General features: G+C 48.7%; 1 protein-coding gene across 1 annotated transcript in view; it reads right to left on the reverse strand.

Moving 5' to 3' along the window:
• The window catches only part of MORN5 (MORN repeat containing 5), a gene marked incomplete at both ends in the record, with an annotated part of 34321 nt that extends 14410 nt beyond the window's left edge, over positions 1 to 19911 (reverse strand). The window contains 4 exons of the mRNA XM_079707019.1: positions 10107 to 10238; positions 14250 to 14361; positions 16049 to 16196; positions 19865 to 19911. Of these exons, the coding sequence (XP_079563145.1) occupies positions 10107 to 10238; positions 14250 to 14361; positions 16049 to 16196; positions 19865 to 19911 (439 nt within the window). The remainder of the gene's footprint in view (positions 1 to 10106; positions 10239 to 14249; positions 14362 to 16048; positions 16197 to 19864) is intronic.
• Between the last annotated feature and the right edge of the window lie 185 nt (positions 19912 to 20096).

Here is a 20096-nt window from a genome sequence, read left to right on the forward strand (position 1 = left end):
TCAGCTTTTACATAAACTAATTTGGGATGCTCACTCTCTGTCTTCCACAAAGCAAATTTAGTTCATTGTTAGTTGTATATGTTAAAATGGTTACGAGCGTTTTTTCCTTTGAATATTAATAATGTGCCTTTCATCTGAGACACGCTCATGGGGTGTCATTAATTGCGGGGAGGGAGGAAGGCTTAGTGGTGCAGTTATTTTGCAAATGATTCCTGATAGTAACGTTGAGGCAAGCAACAGCTACTCCAAGAGACGAAGAGACGTACACACTGCCAGCAGGGCTCAGGCGCATCCCTCCTGGGAGGAACGAAAGGGGAGAGGAGGAGGGCTAAGGGTTAGAGTTCATCTCCCAATTTCCCACTATGTTAAAGGTAACTATCCCAAATGTCTTCCAATGCTTCCCTACTGGCCCACAGTCTGTAAAGGACCCTTTATTAAAAAGGTAGTATCTCATTTGGGGACCGTGGTGTTCCTGCCTCAAGACTCTCAAATGGACATTTTCATTCATTTAGAGCATCACTGAGCTCCCCCGGTGGTACCAGGAACTGCGCTTGGTGCAGGAGCACCTGTGAATGAGACACAGCCCTGTCTGGGTGCGGAGATGCCGAATAAAGAATAAGCTAGGACAGGGACTTCCCTGGTGGTGCAGTGGTTAAGAATCCACCCGCTGATGCAGGGGACATGGGTTCGAGCCCTGGTCCGGGAAGATCCCACATGCCACGGAGCAACTAAGCCCGTGTGCCACAGCTACTGAACCTGAGCTCTAGAGCCCGCGAGACACAAGAACTGAGCCCGTGTGCCACAACTACTGAGCCTGCACTCTAGAGCCCACGAGCTACAACTACTGAGCCCATGTGCCACAGCTACTGAAGCCCGCGTGCCTAGAGCCCGTGCTCTGCAACAACAGGAGCCACCGCAATGAGAAGCCCGCACACTGCAACGCAGAGTAGCAGCCAAAAATAAATTAATTAATTTAAAAATGTATAAAAAAAAGAAAGAATAAGCTGGGACACAAAGCTGGCAAGAAGAAGGAAAAGAACAGGGTTTGGGCAGCGTTGGGTTCCACTCGACTCTGCTGCCAGCTGTGTGACTGGGAGCAAGTTATTAACTTATTTGAGACCAGATCTTCTCATTGCCAACTCTGGCTCCTGAAACTTCCCCACTTGGGATGCTGGGAAGAGCAGAGATAAGCAGGTAAGGCACTCAGCGGGGGGCTGGTAAGGAGCCTCCTCGGTGTGCATTCCCTTCCCAGCTTCGTGACCCTGAGCGGTGGATGGGCAGGTGAAGCTGCATGCCATTCTTCCGGGCTGGCAGGTGAACCATGGCCTTCTGTTGTGTGCTGAGCATGGAGAGATGGGGACTGTGACGGGGAGAGAGAGGGGGAAGGGCATTCTCAGCGGGGGGAACATACGATGTGAGAACAGGGCCATGTTGATCAACGGAGGGCAGCTAGTCTGCTCGGGCTGGACCATGGGGTGGGAAGAGGCGGGGGGTGAAAGGTAGACTGGCACTCTGAACACCATAATCAAGAGTCTGCAGACCCCGGAGTTTCAGCAGGATTTCATTTCCCCAGCAAAACCCTGGGGAGGCAGAGAGACCTAGCACGTCCAATCACACGTCCCCTCAGAGCCTTCTCCTCTCTCAAACACCTAGAGAAATCTTAACAACCCCCAGGGCTTACTCTCCTCTCTCTCCCCCAGCCTGAGTCAGTAATCAGTACAAGGATAACAGCCACAACTACCGATCACTGGACACATGCCTTGAGCTGGGTGCTGTGCTATGTACTTTGCTTACTTAACTCCATCTTTTCTAACCACAATTCTTCCAGGTTAAGTACTACTATAATGCCCATTTTACAGATGAGGAAACAGGCTCCAAGAGGAGACAAGAAGTAAGCTACCCATGGCCACCTAGCTGGCCAGTGGTGGATCCAGGACCAGAGGACAGCCGGATGTGTGTATTCTAGGTCCTGGGCATTTCTCCACCACACCACGCTATCTCTCTGACCTCTTCCCGTTCTCAAGCCTCCTGCAGGAGGGAGCTCCTAACTCAGTCTCTGTTTTGTTTTGTGTCTGCTGTATTAATTGCAGTATTGCCTACACTGAGTTGCTGTCTTTTATGGTTTTACGGTCCCAACAGAGGCAGCATCAGGGTGGAGTGGAAAGACCACGGGACTTGTAGGAAGAAGGAAATGGGTTAGAATTCCAGCTTCACCATCACCAGTCTGTCACTCATCACTCCCTGACCTGGATTCCTAATCTCAGGACACACCCATTCCCAGCTCACAGGATGCATGTAGAGTTCCCAGGAGATGCAGGGGTCATAAGCTCAAAGGCTTTAAGGTGGGTACCTTAAAGAAATGACAGATGCTGGGAATTCCCTGGCGGTCCAGTGGTTAGGACTCCGTGCTTTCACTGCGTGGGCCGGGGTTCAATCCCTGGTTGGGGAACTAAGATCCTGCAAGTTACGGCATGGCATGACCCCCCCACCACCAAACAATGACAGGTGCTAATGGGGGTCTGACAGGTGCTAATGGGGGTCAGACAGCAGGGAGTGGTGGGAACCTGGGCAGTGCTTGCCCCCTGTTGGTGCCCAAACCCATGCCGTTTCAAACATGGGGCCAGCCAAACAAAAACTCTGGCTTGAGAGCCACTGGTTTGAGATCTCTAATGCTTAAGCTTTTAAGTTTTACAAACTTGGAGGTGCAGAGAAATATAATGGCTTATATTTATTATTGAAAATAAGTTGTCTATTATGTGCCGGGGGCTGAATTTTGTATAACTTGTTGCAGAATCTGAGGGACTTGTAGGCAGGTCCTCTGCCCGCCTGCCTGCTTTTCTTTCACAAACGTTGAATCACCTCCAACTTGTGGGACCCGTGTGAGGTGCAGAACACCCAGGGCTGAATCAGACACAGACACGTGGTCCCCGCCCTCAAGAAGCTCTTAGTCTAGTGGGGAAGGCAGGCAAATAGAGGTTCTTCTACTGTCGTGGGCTAAGTGCTGTGAGGCTTGTGGGAGCACAGAGGAGGGACATCTCACACAGACAGGATGGAGGGGTTGGTCAGGGAAGGCTGCCTAGAACAATGGTCCTGACCCTTAAGAAGGTTGTGAAATCAATTTAGTGCATAGCAACCATCATTTTAAAAAACTGAATAGAAAATATGGACTTCTCTGGGTGTCCAGTGGTTGAGACTCTGTGGTTCCAATGCAGGGGGTGTGGGTTCAATCCCTGGTTAGGGAACTAAGGATCCCACATGCTGCACTGTAAGGCCAAAAAAAAAAAAACTGAATAGAAACTATCATAGCACATCTCATGTAAGAATACATACGTGAGTGTGAGTCTGTGTGTGTTCTGGGTCGTGATGTAAATCATTCCTGATACGAGACAAGGTCCAACGGTTTGAGAGCCACAGTTTGAGAGAATTCTTGCCTGCCTTGCTCCCCAAAGCCTGGTGCACTGCAGGCACTCAAAGACTTCTGGATGAGCGGAAGGATGGATTTAAACTCTCACAGTGATCCAGCAGTAGGTACTGTCTTTTCCAGTTAAGAAAGGCACACTTGGGCTTCCCTGGTGGTGCAGTGGTTGAGAATCTGCCTGCTAATGCAGGGGACACGGGTTCGAGCCCTGGTCTGGGAAGATCCCACATGTTGCGGAGCAACTAGGCCCGTGAGCCACAACTACTGAGCCTGCACGTCTGGAGCCTGTGCTCCTCAACAAGAGAGGCCGCAACAGTGAGAGGCCCGCGCACTGCGATGAAGAGTGGCCCCCGCTTGCCACAACTAGAGAAAGCCCTCGCACAGAAACGAAGACCCAACACAGCCAAAAATAAATAAATAAATAAATTTATTAAAAAAAAAAAAAGGCACACCTGGAAACCCAAGTCTAGCAAACCTGGATCTGTCAAGCGTGCTCACAGCCTAGCAATTTGTAGCTTAGCCGTCCAGGGCTTTCTCTCTGCCCAGGGGGAAAAGAAGCCAGCCCAAGACGGGTGAGGGGCCGAGGCAGTTCAGAGCGAAAGGCGACCCTTCTGCTGGTGCCCCAGCCTGTGACCTCCTATAAAACAGCATTCCCGGCTCTGACCCACCCAGGTGGCATGTGCTTCACAATAGCAGTGGCTTAGGCCACTGTGTTTACTCTGGGATGGCCTCAGTCACCCGCCTCAGGCCCACGCGGCCAGCAGTCCTGAGCCTCCAAGACGACAACAGGAAGCACCGTTTACGGGGCAGATTGGGATGCAGGGGAGAAAGGGCCCCGGGGGAAAACAGAAGATGGACAGAAGGCCACATCAGTCCCCGGCAGGGTGAGGCGAGTCAAGGGTAATGATGAGGTGGCTACTAACAGAGACCCCTTTTTAGTGGTTTTCAGGACACTCCAAACTTGATTTGTCCTATATCAGGACCAAAATACCCCTTGGCTCCCTTCCTCCTCCATCATAGACTCTTTTTTTTTTAAGTTTATTTATTTTTGGCTGCGTTGGGTCTTTGTTGCTGTGTGCGGGCTTTCTCTAGTTGCAGTGAGCCGGGACTACTCTTTGTCCCGGTGCGCGGGCTTCTCATTGCGGTGGCTTCTCTTGTTGCGGAGCATGGGCTCTGGGTGCACAGGCTCCAGTAGTTGTGGCACGTGGGCTCAGTAGTTGTGGCTCATGGGCTCTAGAGCACAGGCTTAGTAGTTGTGGTGCACAGACCTAGTTGCTCTGCGGCATGTGGGATCTTCCTGGACCGGGGCTCGAACCCGTGTCCCCTGTATTGGCAGGCGGATTCTTAACCACTGCGCCACCTAGGAAGCCCCAACATAGACTCTTAAGGTTAGAAGTGCCCTAGAAATTATCCAGTTCAACCATCTCATTTTGCAGATGAAGAGAAAGGGGCCCAGAGAGGGAAGGCACTGGCCCAGGGTCAGCCAGCAGGCAGCCTGGAACCTGGGGCCCGTGGTCTTTCAGATGTCCCTCTCTTGCCATCTTGCTGGAAGGATCTCCCATTTCCTATCCTTTGGCCCCTTTTCTAATGTAACAAGAGAAATCTTTCTAATGGACACATCCGTTACTATTCCACTCGCCTAAAACCCTCCCTTACTCCCCCACGGCCCTCAGGTGAAAAGACACCTGTGATCTTTCCTCCTGCCCTCTTGGGCCTCCTCTCCTGCCCTTCGTCCCCTGACATATTGGTGTCTCTGGCTCCTGAGCAACCTGTAGCCTCTTAGCTGTGCAGCGCTCTCCCCCATCTCTAATCCTTTGCACATCCTGTTCCCTCCGCCTTTAACACTCTTCCCAACCCTGATGCACTTGTCTGCTCTTATTTAGGTTTCACATTAGATCTTGCTTTTTCCAGGAAACCTCCCTGGCCTGCTGGCCTCCAGGGTTTGGGATCCGCACGAGGTTCTCTTGCAGCAACTCTGAACTGTCACGATCCATTTCACTGTCACTTTCTCTTGCTGCCTGAGAGCCTCTAGGATGCCGCTGTCACCTTCATGCCTAACACAGAGCCTGACCCATAGCAACTGGTCAATAAATATTTGTCGCCCAAACAATAATCAGTGTCTGCCCTTCTAAGAATGGCCTTCCCTTCCCCGATGCAGTTTTTTAAAAGACTTAATTTTTTAGAGCAGTTTTAGGTTCGCAATAAAATTGAGAGGCAGGTACAGAGATTGCCCATATATTCCCTGCCCCACACATGCACGGTCTCCCTCATTATGAACATCCCCCAACAGATGGTACATTTGTTACCACTGATGAACCTACATGGACACGTCATAATCACCCAAAGTCCTTAGTTGACATTAGGGTTCACTCTTGGTGTTGTATATTCTATGGGTTTGGACAGATGTAGAATAACATGTATCTGTCATCATAGTATCATCCATAGTATTTTCACTGCCCTAAAATCCTCTGTGCATCCCCATGATGCATTTGAAAGTTTATCATCAAGCATGGCTTTTGCCCACAGGATTCTGGGAACCACAATTTCTGATTCCCCGATCACACCATGCATATCCATGCCTCTGTGTCTTTGCCCATGCTGTTCCCTGTGCCTGGAATGTCCTTACCCAGCGATCCTGTTTATGAAACCCCTACTCATCCTTTAAGACCCATCACTTGGGGAATTCCCTGGTGGTCCAGTGGTTAGGACTCTGCACTTCCACTGCAGGGGGCGCGGGTTTGATCCCTAGTCGGGAAACTAAGATCCCACATGTCATGTGGTGCAGCCAAAAGAAAAGACCTATCATTTCTGGGAACTTTTTCCTGACTGACACCCTCCATCCCGGACAGGTGATCAATTCCCCCTCCCCACCCCACCCCCCACCATTCTCCAGGGCTTCCCCCCACCAGGGCTCACATCACATGATATTGTGATTATATTTTTCTGTATCTGTCTTCTCCACTAGTCTGTGAACCTGCACAGGACCAGCATGTCCTCTCAGTGAGGCAAGACTGGAATACAATTCAAATCTAGAAAACTGAAAATGCATCAGCTGTATTGTACAACAACTGAAGAAAGATTATGCTAACACAGAATTCCCCAAAACACTAGTGCCATAAAAATTCTCCCTGCTGCCCCATCTCCCGACTAATTTTATGGTCAAATAATTTTAGGAAATGATGTAAATATATCTCTCTGATAGAGATTCACAGTACACACTCATTCCTTAATTTATTTTTTTCATACACAGTTAATGAGCGCCTAATATGTGCCTGGGTCTGTGCTTGGTGCTGGAGCTACAGCAGTGTGCCTGTTTTTAAGAAAAAATTTTGTTTCCTTTCTCCCGTAACTTTGAACTTTACTGGTTCAGAGGCCTTAGTTCTCAAGGAGAAATGGTCCCACCAAGTGACACAACAATGGTTCGATTGAACTGGAAGTGGAAACAGCCACCTAGCCATTTTCGCACCTTATGCCACTGAAACAACAGGCAAAGTAGGGGAATACATTTCTGGCTGGAGTGAGGGATCTCGACTGCCAGGTGGAAATTGGGTTGCTGTTACTGGGGAAAGGAGACGCTGTATGGAACCCAAGGGGGTTCTCTAGGGCACTTCTTAGTACTTCCACTGCCAATAGTAAAAATGAATGCAAAACTAAACCAACCAACGAAACAACCAAAAAAGGCAGGACCAGTAAGGATTCAGACCCCTCAAGAATGAAGGTTTGGGTCGCCCTACCTGTTAAAAAACCAGACCAACTGAAATGCGGGCAGAAAGCAAATGGAACATGGAATTTATAATAGAAAAAGGAATTTATAAGTATTAACTACAGCCTCATGACCAGTTATAGAAAGAGGACTGTATCGACGATACAGCTTTTCTTCCTTGCTTGTATGTTTATGTATAACGGTATCTATATCATTTATCTATCTACATATTTGCTTTTATTAACTAATTTTTCTCCTCTTCTTTCATCTTTTCCCCTTAATATTTTATAGGAAGATTCTTGGCAGTGGCGTGTAGGTTGTAGATTAGGCAGGACTGTCAAGGGATAACATCACTCAAAGATGGATGCTCTGCGGCTGCTTCCCACTATCTATCTACCTTACGTTTGGTAGTGTATATATGTCCATGCCGCAGAGCACAGGGAGATCAGCTCGGTGCTTTGTGACCGCCTGGAGGGGTGGGATGGGGAGGGTGGGAGGGAGGGAGATGCATGAGGGAGGGGATGTGGGAACAGATGTATATGTATGACTGATTCACTTTGTTATAAAGCAGAAACTAATAAAAAAAAAAAAAGAAAAAAAAAGAAAAAAAAAAAAAGATGGATGCAACGTCTGTTGGGTTTAAGGTCTCCCCTCACTGAGGAGGTGGTGAGAGCATCTTTGTATTAGTAGGAAGGATAGTTGCAACTTGTAATACAAAAGAGCATAAACGTGTTATCTTTGCAGCAGGGAAGAGTGTGCTTGGATGCTGAGCAACAAAAAGCAGTTGATGGGGCCATTTATGAAGCTACTGACTCTCAACTCCAAACCTACCTTTCTACCCTCTGCTTGGCGATGCTGGGACTGGGACCATGTGGAGGATATTTCTCCTTTGCCAGCTGGCCCCCAGTCAGGTGCTTCAAGGCAGACAGAGGGGGAGGGGACACGCTCTTTCCTGTTTTGCTTGTTGTTCTGGTCAGTGTCTCAGCCGTGGCCTTTCACTTCCAGTTTCCAGCTTTCCCCACACTCCTAGAATCAGCGTCATTGTGCTCTCTCTCCAGAGGCCCTCCTGGGCAGTGCCCCCTCCTCACAAGTCTGGGATGCAGCTCCTGGTTGGGGGGGCGTCTATCAATCTACATTATAATAACCCAGTCTCTTGCTTCCACACCCCCGCCCCCAGTTTTGAGGTGGTAGCTGCTTCCTGCAGTTACTTTCTCTGTCACCTCAATGTCTTCCTTTTGATTTTTCAGCTCTCCAGTACTTACTTAACCAATTTCCTGATATTAAGTTCTTTGTTTTTCTGACTGGACACTGGACAGGTACAAGTGGAGACAAGACAGAGTTCCTGCTCTCAGGGACCTTACCATTTAGTGGGAGAGGCAGACAGTAAGCAATTCATTACACAAGTGAGTATTTAATTACAGTTGAAATAAGTGCCGGGAAGGAAAACTACAAAGTATACCAGCATTTAAAAGGTCCTGAGAAGCCCTTCAGTAAGTAAAACTGTTTAGTATTACTTAACTCAGTATCTCCTTAGTTGATTTGATCAAGAAACTTCATGGGAGCCTATTTATATCTGGCAGAATTAGTGTTCTGTATAGTACACTCTGTTAATGGAAGATGAGAAGTCAGAGAAAAGTGCCAGGGACTTGGAATACAAGCATTTGCCCTGTTCCCCCAGGAACACCCAGTGGGCGAAGGGTATCTCAGCTCCAGGATTCAGCCATGACATCAGCTGACGATTCCCTTTGCGCTTATTCCAGCACCACAAGGCAACTTTCTGATCATCATTGAATTACTGAGTAAATTTCCCTACAGGGAGTGGAGACCCTCAGCAGCCAACCCAGGCCTTCTGGTCTACCTGGCAGTTTCTTTCTCATTACACAGTAGGGTTTCTTGACCTGGGTCTTTAGGGGAACCATCAACCCCTTAAGACTATATGCAAAATGCATATGTGTGTGTGTGTGTACACATATATATTTGTGTGTGTGCATATGTGGGCATTTTTCTACGAAGAGGGTCCATAGTCTTGGTTATTCCTAGTGGGACTATGACTCTAGAAAAGAGAAGGATTAGGAATCACGGTGTTGAAGGAAAATGTTCTTGTTCTTATTTGTACATTGACCTCTTGCAAGCCTGGTCACTGTAAGTCAGTCCTTCTCAGTCTGATCAGCTTGTGTTCACTCACCAAACTGAGGTTCTGGATCCTCCAAGGTACTCCCCAGGCTGAGGGGCCAGCAGTCATCTTGGACCACATGGCATCACTCACTTTCCAGGCCTTTACCTGTGCTGGTTCCTCTGGCTGAAAAACCTCTCCCCACACCTTAGGGTCAAGTCCGCATCATTTTTTGGGTCTCAGGTTAGCTATTTCCTTCTTGAATCCTTCTCGGAATTTCCAGTTCTGGATTAGATACCACTTCTTTGTGCTCCCACAGCATCACTCCCACCTCTCTGGGACCCCATTCCCATCTCCACTACCCCCACCACCATTTAGGGTCATGTTTTTCCCTTTCATTATGCTTATTCCATGATGCAATTAACTGTTCATAGTACTTGTCTGCTATTTGCCAAACATAAGCTCCACGAGGAAGAGGTTTGTGGCTAGCTTTGGTGCCCAGACCAAGCAGGGTGTCTAGCACACAGCAGGCACTTATTAGCTGCAGGGAAGCATGCAAAGATAAGTACTTGAATCCTTTCAGTGCTACACTTATGTGCTGTCACAGTTAGACCTCTGCCCTACTCTGTGACTATGTATAGACTTGTCAGCTGTGAGAATTCCAAAGAGTGAAACATTCAGACAATCAATTTTTGTCAATTTTTGGACAATCAATTATTGGCAAAAGCTTCTTTCTCGCTAAATGCGTGCATGTGTGTGCACACGTGTGCACAAACCTACATGTGATCCGATGAGACTGGGCACGTTCAGGGTGGTATGGCCATAGACCAAACCTACGTGTGATGAGAGAAGAGAAAACATGTGCCACATACCTACATTTCTCAGAAAGCGATTCTCATAGTCCATGACAATCCTCGTGGTCGGGTTATAGAAGCCATCTCCGCAGTCATAACAGCCTGGAGGGATTTTTCTAGGTGGGTCCATATTGGTGAGTTGAGAGATACCTTGAAAGGATATCATGGATCATTAACTCACCACCAAGGCCAAACCCATCCCAACCTAAGGTCTACTTTTGGCTGGTTGCTCATGTGACAATCCGGCCCCATTTCTAGACCACACACTCCCTATCAATCAGGGTACAGAGCAAAAGCACCACAAACAGGGCCCCAGAGGAACTTCCTGAAAATGGCTCCATGAGTAGGTTCTGGGAAACTAAGTTGCTTGCATTCCTTGGCTCATGGCCATGCATCCCTCTGACCTTCACTTCCATCATCACATCTCCTCTCCCTCTGCTTTTATCATCACCTCGTCTTCTCTCACTCTGACCCTCTTGCTTCCCTCTTATAAGGACCCCTGTGATTACACTGGGCCCACCTAGATAATCCAGGATAATCTCCCCACTTCAAGATCCTTGACTTAATCACATCTGCAAAGTCCCTTTTGCCATGTAAAGTTAACATATTCATAGGTTCAATGATTAGAAGTGGACATCCCCCTATCTTCTTCCCTTGACCCCGTCCTCTATTTCTAGGGACACCATGAAAAGGGCACAGGTTCTGGAATCAGAGAGACCCTGAGGATGTGTCAGAGTCGGCCATATAGCTAGAAAGGCATGTATGGGAGAGGAATGGCATTCAAGGTGTGAGCAAAGGCTACAAGACATGAGCCTTCATGCCTCGCTCAGGAAGCCTTGTGGAACAGGGTGTGTGTAAGGAAAACAGCAGGAAAGAAACGGGTCAGGTGGGCAAGGATCAGGTGATGAAGAACCCTGACCAAAACTACCAAAATAGCTGCCAGGCATTGTGCTAAGTGCTTGACTACTATTATTTTGCTTAATCCTCATAGCAACCCTGTGGTCCCATTTTACAGATAAGAAAACTGAGGCTCAGAGAGCTCAAATAACTTGCCCAAGGTTAGATACTGAGCTCTGTAGCCTATATGTTAAGCTGCTGATATCAGGGGAGGAGAGGGCCTGGGCACCGCCTCCCAGGACCGGGGACATTGGAACCACCAAGAGGGAAAGAGGAGTCCAACCACCAGGAGGGAAAGAGGAGTCAGTGTACGTTTAAGGTCATAACCCCTGTGTGTTGTCTCTCTTGGACGCTGAGGCCTGAGGAAAGGAGATAAGGTTGGAATAAGTAACCTCTTGGTTTCCTTCTACTAGTGGGTCTGTAATTCCCTGTCCTCTGGACTGAGGGCTGGACGCCTGCCGAGCGCAGCACCACACACACAGCTCAGGGTCCCGTACACAGCGGTGCTCTGAGGTTGGTTGCCCATGATAAGCAGGTACACTCTTGGCTGATGGTTACTGGGGGCACACTCCATGCCAAGCGCTTTACAGCCGTTCTCTTCCTGAAGCCTCCTGCCAAAGCCCGTATCTTGGATGCCCAGAGAGGAGAAGGGCAGCCTTAACCCTCCCCCCGGCCCTAACAACGCCTGCCGCTGAGGCTGAGGGGGCTTTTGGAGAGGTGAGCAGAGTGCCGAGGGACCTGGGAAGGAAGTGCGTACTTAGGATAAAGCTGCTGAGCCAGGAGCCGCTGGAGGAGAAGGCGCGGCTGCAGGAAGGTTGTGTGCTGCCTCAAGACTGGCAGAGACGCAGCTTTGGCAAAACCTAAGCTGTGTGAGAGCTGAGGGCCTGGGGCCTACAGGCCTCAGCTGGGGTGAAGAGCTCATGACAAAGTCATCGCTAAGCCAGGGGGAGCCATTTACAGGGTTCTTCAGCGGCATCCAGACTGGCAGCTATTTGAAGGCAGAGACTGTGTTCTCGAAGCTCTCGGTCCCCTGGGGCCCAGCCAATGTCTGCCACAGAGCAGGTGCTCAGGGAACGTCTGTGAACAGCATTGCTGTAACTACCCTAAGTGCACCCATCACCTCCTACTGTGAAGTCAATATTATTGTCCCTGTTTGATAATAACTCTTTATCGAGCACCTCCTACGTGCCAGACAATGTGCTAGGCACTGGGGACACACAGAACCTTTGCTCGCAAGGAGCTCACAGTCAGGTCCTCATGAGAGACACTCATGACAGAGCTGGGGGAGTGGATCGTGGCTGCTCTGTGGTTTCACACAGGGAGCACATGCCTAGTCTGGGAATTCAGGGAAGGATCCCAGGAAAGGGGCATTAAGCTAAGACCTGAAGGGTGGGAAGGAGTTATTTGGGTGAAGTGAGAGGGTTAGAGCATTCCAGGCAGAGGGAAAGGCAAGAGCATGGTCTCTTGGAGGAGCAGAGAGAACATCCGAGAAGGGGAGGGAGCGAGGGATGAGGCTGGGGACCTCACAAGAGCCAGAGCATGCTGGGCATTTCAAGAGTGTGGAACCTTACCTTCAGCGTAGTGGGGAGGCACTGAAGGGCTGGTGGCAATCAGATTCACGGTGTTCAAAGAGGAAAGTGACCACAGAGTGCAGAATGGCCCAGAGGGGGTCAAGCGTGGATCTTAGGAGATCAGGTAAAGAAGGGCAGAGGATGGAGGTCTGGAATAGGGCAGCGGCAGAGAGGATGAAGAAACTCAACCTGGCACATGGCGGCGCTTGGTAAATATTTGTTTAATGAACAAATGGATATATTTTAGAGGCAGAATCCGTAGGACTAGGGGATGGATTGCACACGGGGGTAGGAGGAGGCAGGATTAGGCTTATCTCAGCTGGGGGTGGCGGGGAGTGACAGTCTCTGGGGGAGCAATCCTCAGGGGAGAGGGGGCTGGTACTGAACTCAGTGCAGATTGAGGGACAACCAAACGTAGGTGTTGGGGAAGCTGGATGCGGGAATCTGAGACTCAGGGATTTTGATTTCAATTTGAGTTCAATTAAGTGAAGGCTTAAAAGTGAATCAATTTGTAGGGAGAAGGCACGGAATGATGACAGAAGAGGGCCTAAGACAGGGAGCCGTGGGGAAGCCCCAAAATTAATAATTAAGGGAAGGAGGAGCTACAAAGGAGGCGGGATAGAAAGAAAGTGGGAGAGTGAGGTGTCAGGAAAGCAGAGGAAGGAGTCTCACCTGGTCAGCTCTCTGATCCAGGTCACAAAGCCAGGGTTTGCACTGACTGACTCTGACCCTGAGTGCCTTCTGGAGGTTTCTGTCCTCAGGGAGGTTGAGCTGCCCAGACTCATCCAGCTACTGAGGGGGGAATGCTAGGACTCCAGCCCTGACCTTCCAGCTCTCTGCTCTGTCAACTACACCACATTATCTCATGTTAGGATTTTTTTTTTTTTTTTTACAGTTTGCAACGTCATTTTCCCACATTTGGATATGTCGTCTGGGCTGTGCCGAAATCTAGCCTCTTGAGGCTCAGCTGACCTCACACGAGTCTCAGAAACACAGGATGAGCCCCTTAAGCTGCCAGAATCCAGACTCTAGCCCCGATGTCGCCCTCTGTGATGGAACTCGATTTTTGCAGGGACATAGCGTGATGCAGGGGACCTCAGAGAGGAAGACATGGGCTCTCATGGGAGCTCTGCCACTGGAAACATGTTTGGGCTACGTGGACTCAGCTTCCTCCTCTGTGACATGGGACTAGGAAGGCAGACACGGCAGGGCCATCTGGAGATTCTACGAGACAGGGATTATAGGGGGCTTCACCCGGCACCCGATACACAGAGCACACGCTCCACGGGTGCTGCTCCACATTGGTGCTACAGCTGATCTGATGAATGACAGCAGCTGAGATGTACTGTGCACCTACTGCGCGTGCAAGACACTGCTGTAAACACTTTATACGAGTGATCTTATTTATGAGACACGTGGGGTAAATGATGCTATTGTCCCATTTTGCAGGGGAAAAACTGAGGCACAGAAAGGTGGAGGCACTGCCCTTGGTCCCCGGCTGGTACAGGCAAGCTGAGATTTGAGGACTGGCCCTTCTGATTCTAGAACCTGGCGCTTCTGCATTCTGTGACCCTGCTCCGTACTCCTCTCCTTTGGGTGGGTTACTTCAGTGGGGCCACAGCCCAGTTATTTAGAACCATTTTTCACCTTCCTCTCCGTTTGGGTGTGAAGGGAAAGAAGGGTGCCTGGGTACCTGCAGGCTTCAAGCCATAGCAGATCTCAGTGTAAAACCTCCGATCGTAGCTGTCACAGTAATGCCAGTTCTCAGCATCATACTGCAGCCCGTCTGAGAAGGTGTAGGTGCCCTGGAAGATAAGGAGCACACACACAGGTCTGAGGAACCCACAGCCCACTTGCCAAGAAGGACAAAAGTCAAGGGAAGGGGTGGCTTTTTCAGTGCCACAGAAAAGAAGTGATAAGTATCACAGCTATCATGGCTGTGGTGATTAGGAGGAGTGGTTATGAAGTCCTGGCACCCAAAATATGCAACTCACTGCGTGACCCTGGTCAGATGACCTATCCTCGGTAGCCCTCGGTTTCCTCCTTTGTCCAATTGGAAAATAATGCTGTATATTTAATAGGATTGATTCAATGAGAGTCAGTGAGATAGTACATGAAAAGCATTTGACATAGGGCTGGCATATAGTAAACAGTCAATAAATGTTACTATTATTCTTTTATTATTATCACGGCTTGAAAGTTCAGAGCCCTCAGTCATGGCTCTTTGTCCAAACGTGTACATTCAGCTTTTGCTGCCTTAGTGCTAAAGGAAGCCTCAGGATGTAGACATAGCATTGGCCTGGGCATCAGGAAACATGGGTGGAAATTCCAATACTATTAATTCACTGGGTGACCTTGGGTAAGTCACATCCCCTTCCTGGGGCTTAGATTCTCCAAGCTGTAAAGTGAGGAGTGTTTCTTAACCTTTTTTTAGGTCATGAGCCAGCCCCTGTACACACCCATAATCCCATGAAAGTTACAGATCCTTTCTCTGGAGAAATTATAGTCACATGTACACAGAAGCTTTTGTATATAAATTGGGAGATTTCATTGACTCCCTGAATTCTACTTGTGGCCCACAAATCCCAGGCTAAGAACTCCTGACTTAGATGATTTATCATGATAGTAATGGTGGAGTTAACATTTATTGAGTGCCTACTGTGTGCCAGGTACTGAGCAGAGTGCTCACATATATTGCCTCATTTATTCTCATAACCATCCTAGGAGATGCCTAATACTCTCATGGCTGGTGGAATCATGGTCCCCCAAAGATGTCCACGTCTAATCATTGAACCTATGAATGTGTTAACTTTACATGGCAAAAGGGACTTTGCAGATGTGATTAAGTCAAGGACCTTGAAGTGGGGAGATTATCCTGGACTATCTAGGTGGGCCCAGTGTAATCACAGGGGTCCTTATAAGAGGGAAGCAAGAGGGTCAGAGTGAGAGAAGACGAGGTGATGACAAAAGCAGAGGGAGAGGAGATGTGATGATGGAAGTGAAGGTCAGAGGGATGCATGGCCATGTGCCAAGGAATGCGGGCAACTTCTAGAAGCTGGAAAAGGCAAGGAAGTGGATCCTCCCACAGAGCCTCCAGAAGGAATGCAGCACTGCTGACCTATTGTAGACTTCTGATGTCAAGAACCATAAGATAATAAGTTTCTATTGTTTGAAGGCACTGAGTTTATAGTAATTTGTTACAGCAGCAATATGATACTAATATAACTATTGTGCCAGTTTATAGACAAGAAACATGAGTCTCAGAAAGGGGAGGTCATGGGCCCAAGGTCACACAGTTGGTGGCATAATAGGATTCAAACTCATCATGGCCTGTCCAGGAGCCCTTCTGGATCCAGAGGGAGAGGATTCCAGAGCCCTGAAGATCAAGAGGAGGGAGAAGAGGGCAGCAGAGGGGGAGGGCAGGGTGCGAGTCAGGGGGGCTCTTCCTGTCTGAGGCTTTCCCCTCTGCAGACTCCCTCCCCAGCTGATTACCTTTACAACCAATCCTTTCTCCCAAGTGGCATCGTATCGGCTCCCACTGGGGAAGTACAAGGTTCCTTGGCCATGAAACATGCCGTCCTTCATTTCCCCAACATATTTTGTTCCGGTAGGGAGGATGTATTCGGCTTCACCCTCCATCCTGTAAGGACAAAGGGAAGTCACTGAGCCCTCATGGCAGCTGGAGGATCAGGGCTGGCGGGTGCAGGAGAGCCAGCAGGAACCTCAGGGTCCTCGGACGTTATTGTCCCAGCAATATTCTGTTCAGAAACAAAATGCTTGTGTCCCTCAAAACTCAAAAGTAAAAGGGGCTGTGTGTTGAAGGGGATGCAGGGTTTGGTCTATTTGTTCTCCCTCTCTCTCAGGTAGGGACTGTCCTGGAGTTCACACTGCCCCTGGAAGCCCCCCTTGGGAGGCCCAGAGAGGGGAACAATGCGTCCAAAGCCACACAGTAAGCACTGTGAAGCAGAGGTGGGGGCCAGGTTTCCTGGTAGCTGATGCTGGGTCTTCCCCATCCCCCACAAGCAGCCTACCCCTGCCCATTGCACCATAAGTAGGAAACTGGGAAAAGTGTGAAATTTAGATAGGAAACAGGAATTTGAATCCTACTTCACCGTGCTCTAGATGTATCATCTTGGAGACTTTCCTAAACCTCTCTGTTTTCCTTCCTTCCTTTGTTCCTTCCTTTTTTCCAAGAAATATTTACAGAACACCTGCTATATGCCAGGTGCCTTGCTGAGTCTAGTCTGTTGGATACAATACTACAGACACAACAGTGATCAAGGTAGATGCAGTCCTTGTCCTCGGGGGGCTCACAGTTCAGTGGGGGACACAGTTTAGCAATTATATAATGCGTGGAGAGTGCCATGCAGGAGAAGACAGGCCCCTACCTGAGCACGGGGCAGGGAACCAGCTGGACCACTTACTTCACGTGTGAAATGGCTGAGATTAATGCCCAAGATTAACCCAGATACTGGTAACAGTTTTCCTGGTAAAGGGCCTGACATAGAGTGAGTGCTTAAGAAATAGGCTTTCATCCATTCCTTCATTCCTTCTCCATTCTTCCCCACTAGCTGGAATTTACCTCTCCTAACTCTGAACTTCTTTTTGGTTTTGTTTGTACCTCCGTTGGACGCCTTGCACTTTCTGCCTTGCATCGTAATTGTATACCTCATCTCCCCTATTTAATCAAAGCTTCTTGAGAGGAAGACCTTGGTATCCTCAGCTCCTAGAATCATGTTTCTTCTTAAATAGGTGCTCGTGAACATCTACTAAGTAAGGAACGAAGGAAACAGAAGGGCCAGTGGACTTCCTGAGTGGGTGACAGAAGTGGCTGCTGTGACAGAGGCCCCAAGCAGGAGAGCGCTGTGGTTAAGGCACAGCTTCTGAGCCGGGCAGGCCTGGAGTCCAGACCTGGCTCCACCTCTCCATGCCTGTGTGACCTTGTGTGACCTCCACCTTTCTAAGCCTGAGTTTCTCATCTGTAAACTAGGGATAATGATGACACCCCTGCAAAGTTGTTGCGTTAATGGCTATGAAACTATAATAGAATGCCTGACGTATAGAAGAGCTTAAAAACTATTTTGCATTTACTTTGCTGCAAGACACAGAAGGAAAGAGAACTCCTCTTCTTCTTTTTTATTTCTTTAAATTTTTTTGGGGGGGCATTGGGTCTTAGTTGTGGCACGTGGGATCTTCGTTGACTCATGCAAGATCTTTCGTTACTACCATGCGGGCTTCTCTCTAGTTGTGATGTGAGGGCTCCAGGGCGCATGGGCTCTATAGTTGTGGCACCCGGTTCCAGAGTGCATGGGCTCTGTAGTTTGTATCACGCAGGCTCTCTAGTTGAGGCGTGCAGCTCAGTAGTTGTGGCACATGGGCTTAGTCACCCCGCGGCACGTGGGATCTTAGTTCCCTGACCAGGAATCGAACCCACGTCCCCTGCATTGTAAGGCGATTCTTTACCACTGGACCACCAGGGAAGTCCCTCCTCTTCTTCTTTCCTCTACCTCTTTGCTTGAGATCACATCTGTCATTTCTAAACATAGTCTCCACCTAAACCCTTCTCTGAGATTTGGCATCTCCCCTCTTTTTTTTTTTTTTACTGCAAATTGGACACTATTATTCAGACCACCTACAGACATCTCCAGCCCACCCCAAACAGAACTCATCCTCTCCTCCCCCAAAGCAGCTGAATCCTCCAGGTTCAAAGCCTGGGGGTGGGCTCTGGGCTGGGATTGGAAGCAGTCTCTGAGTAGGACCAGGAGCCAATCAGTTGCCAACTCCTGGCAATGAAATCGCCCAACTTCTACATTGTTCTCTTTCCTGCAGCCCCACTGCCTCTGCCTTGGCCCAGAGACCTGGTGCCTCCTACCGAGACAGTGGCAATGGGCTCTGACCTGATCTCCTCACCTCCACTCTGCCTCCTTCCGTCCCTCTTTCCATCCTTCCCTTCCTCCTCTCCCTCTCCTTCCCTTCCATTTTCTCTTTTATTCATTCAAGGTGAAAAGCCTTCATTTTATACAAGTATTTTTTTGGCCATACCATGCAGCAAGTGGGATCTTAGTTGCCCCACCAGGGATCGAACCCACGTCCCCTGCATGGGAGTGTGGAGTCTAACCACTGGACCACCAGGGAAGTCCTGAAATGCCTTCATTTTAAATTCAAAGTAAATTAGAAAGAACAAAGAGAGGTACTTTATAATGAAGACATCAATCCTTAACAAGGATATGATGACCATATCTCAAATATTATTCATTCATTCATTCTCTTATTCATTCATGTGGCTAACATGAACTGAGTGTGTGCCAGACACATGTACTATGAGGGGGGATACAGAGATGAAATAAATTAGATTTCCTAATGCCCAGCACTACCAAGGGTCTAACAGTGGCTCTTCCCACCCACAGAACTGTGCATGGTATTCAAATCTCTCTATGTAAGAGCACAGCCCCCCTGTCTAGCTTGGGCTCCCACTCTCCTCCAGGCACATTCTACACTCCACCCAAACTGAACTGCCTGCTCTTTCCCTTATAAGCCCTCTGAGCTATTGCTCATGTTGTTCCCTTTGCCTGGAAGCATTCTTCGTCTTGCATCTCCACCCACCTAGATCCTACTCAACCTTCAGGGCCCATTTCAAATATTGTCTCCTCCATGAAGTCTTCCAGGACTGCTCCAGCTAGATGCATCCTCTACAGGGGCTCAGCAGCAGGGGTCTATAGTAGAAAGCACATGGGCTCTGAAGTCAGATCTGGTTTTCAGCTCTGCTCTGTCAAATGCCAACTAGGTGACTTTGAGCACATTATATAATTACCTTGTGCCTCACTTTTCCCTTCCGTATAATGGGGGTGATTATATCTATCTCATAGGGTTGCTATGAGAAGGAAAATATTCAAGCAAAGCCACTATCTGAAATTATCTTCTCATTTATCTGTTTGTTGGCAGTATACCAACTAGACGATAAGCTTCACAAGAGCAAGGATCTTGACATTTTTAATATTCTTATCCCTATATCTAAGACTGGCATTTAGCAAACACACATATATATGGGTATACATGGAATGGATGTATCTCAGCTCTGCTGTTTATTAGATATGCGTCCTTGAGCAAGTTACTTCACTTCTCTGGATCTCATTTTCCTGAACTGTAAAATGGGAATAAACGTTCCTATCTGAAAGGGTTGTCCTGAAGTTTAAAAGGGATAAAGTTTGTGAACGTGTCTGGTACAAAGTCCTTTGCAGAGGCAAAAAGACCGCCGGCTTTTCCCAGTCACGGATGTTCAAGACATAGTGAATCAAACGAGGTCCTTACCTCCCATCTACAAATTCCCCAATATATTGGCTCCCCATGTACTCCATGGCGCCTGCCTCTAGCTTCCAGCCGTTGGGAGACCAGAGTCTCAGTGTATCCCGCCTCACTATGACAACCAGGAGGGATAGGCGGAACCGAGGCGAAGCCCCACCCCCAGGGTCCGCGGAACTTCCTGGCTCTGCGCATGCTCTGTGGCTCGCTGTTGGGCAGAGCAGTGCGCCTGCGTGCCGCC

The sequence above is a fragment of the Hyperoodon ampullatus genome (assembly GCF_949752795.1).
Source record: "Hyperoodon ampullatus genome assembly, chromosome: 6".
Classification (NCBI taxonomy): domain Eukaryota; kingdom Metazoa; phylum Chordata; class Mammalia; order Artiodactyla; family Ziphiidae; genus Hyperoodon; species Hyperoodon ampullatus.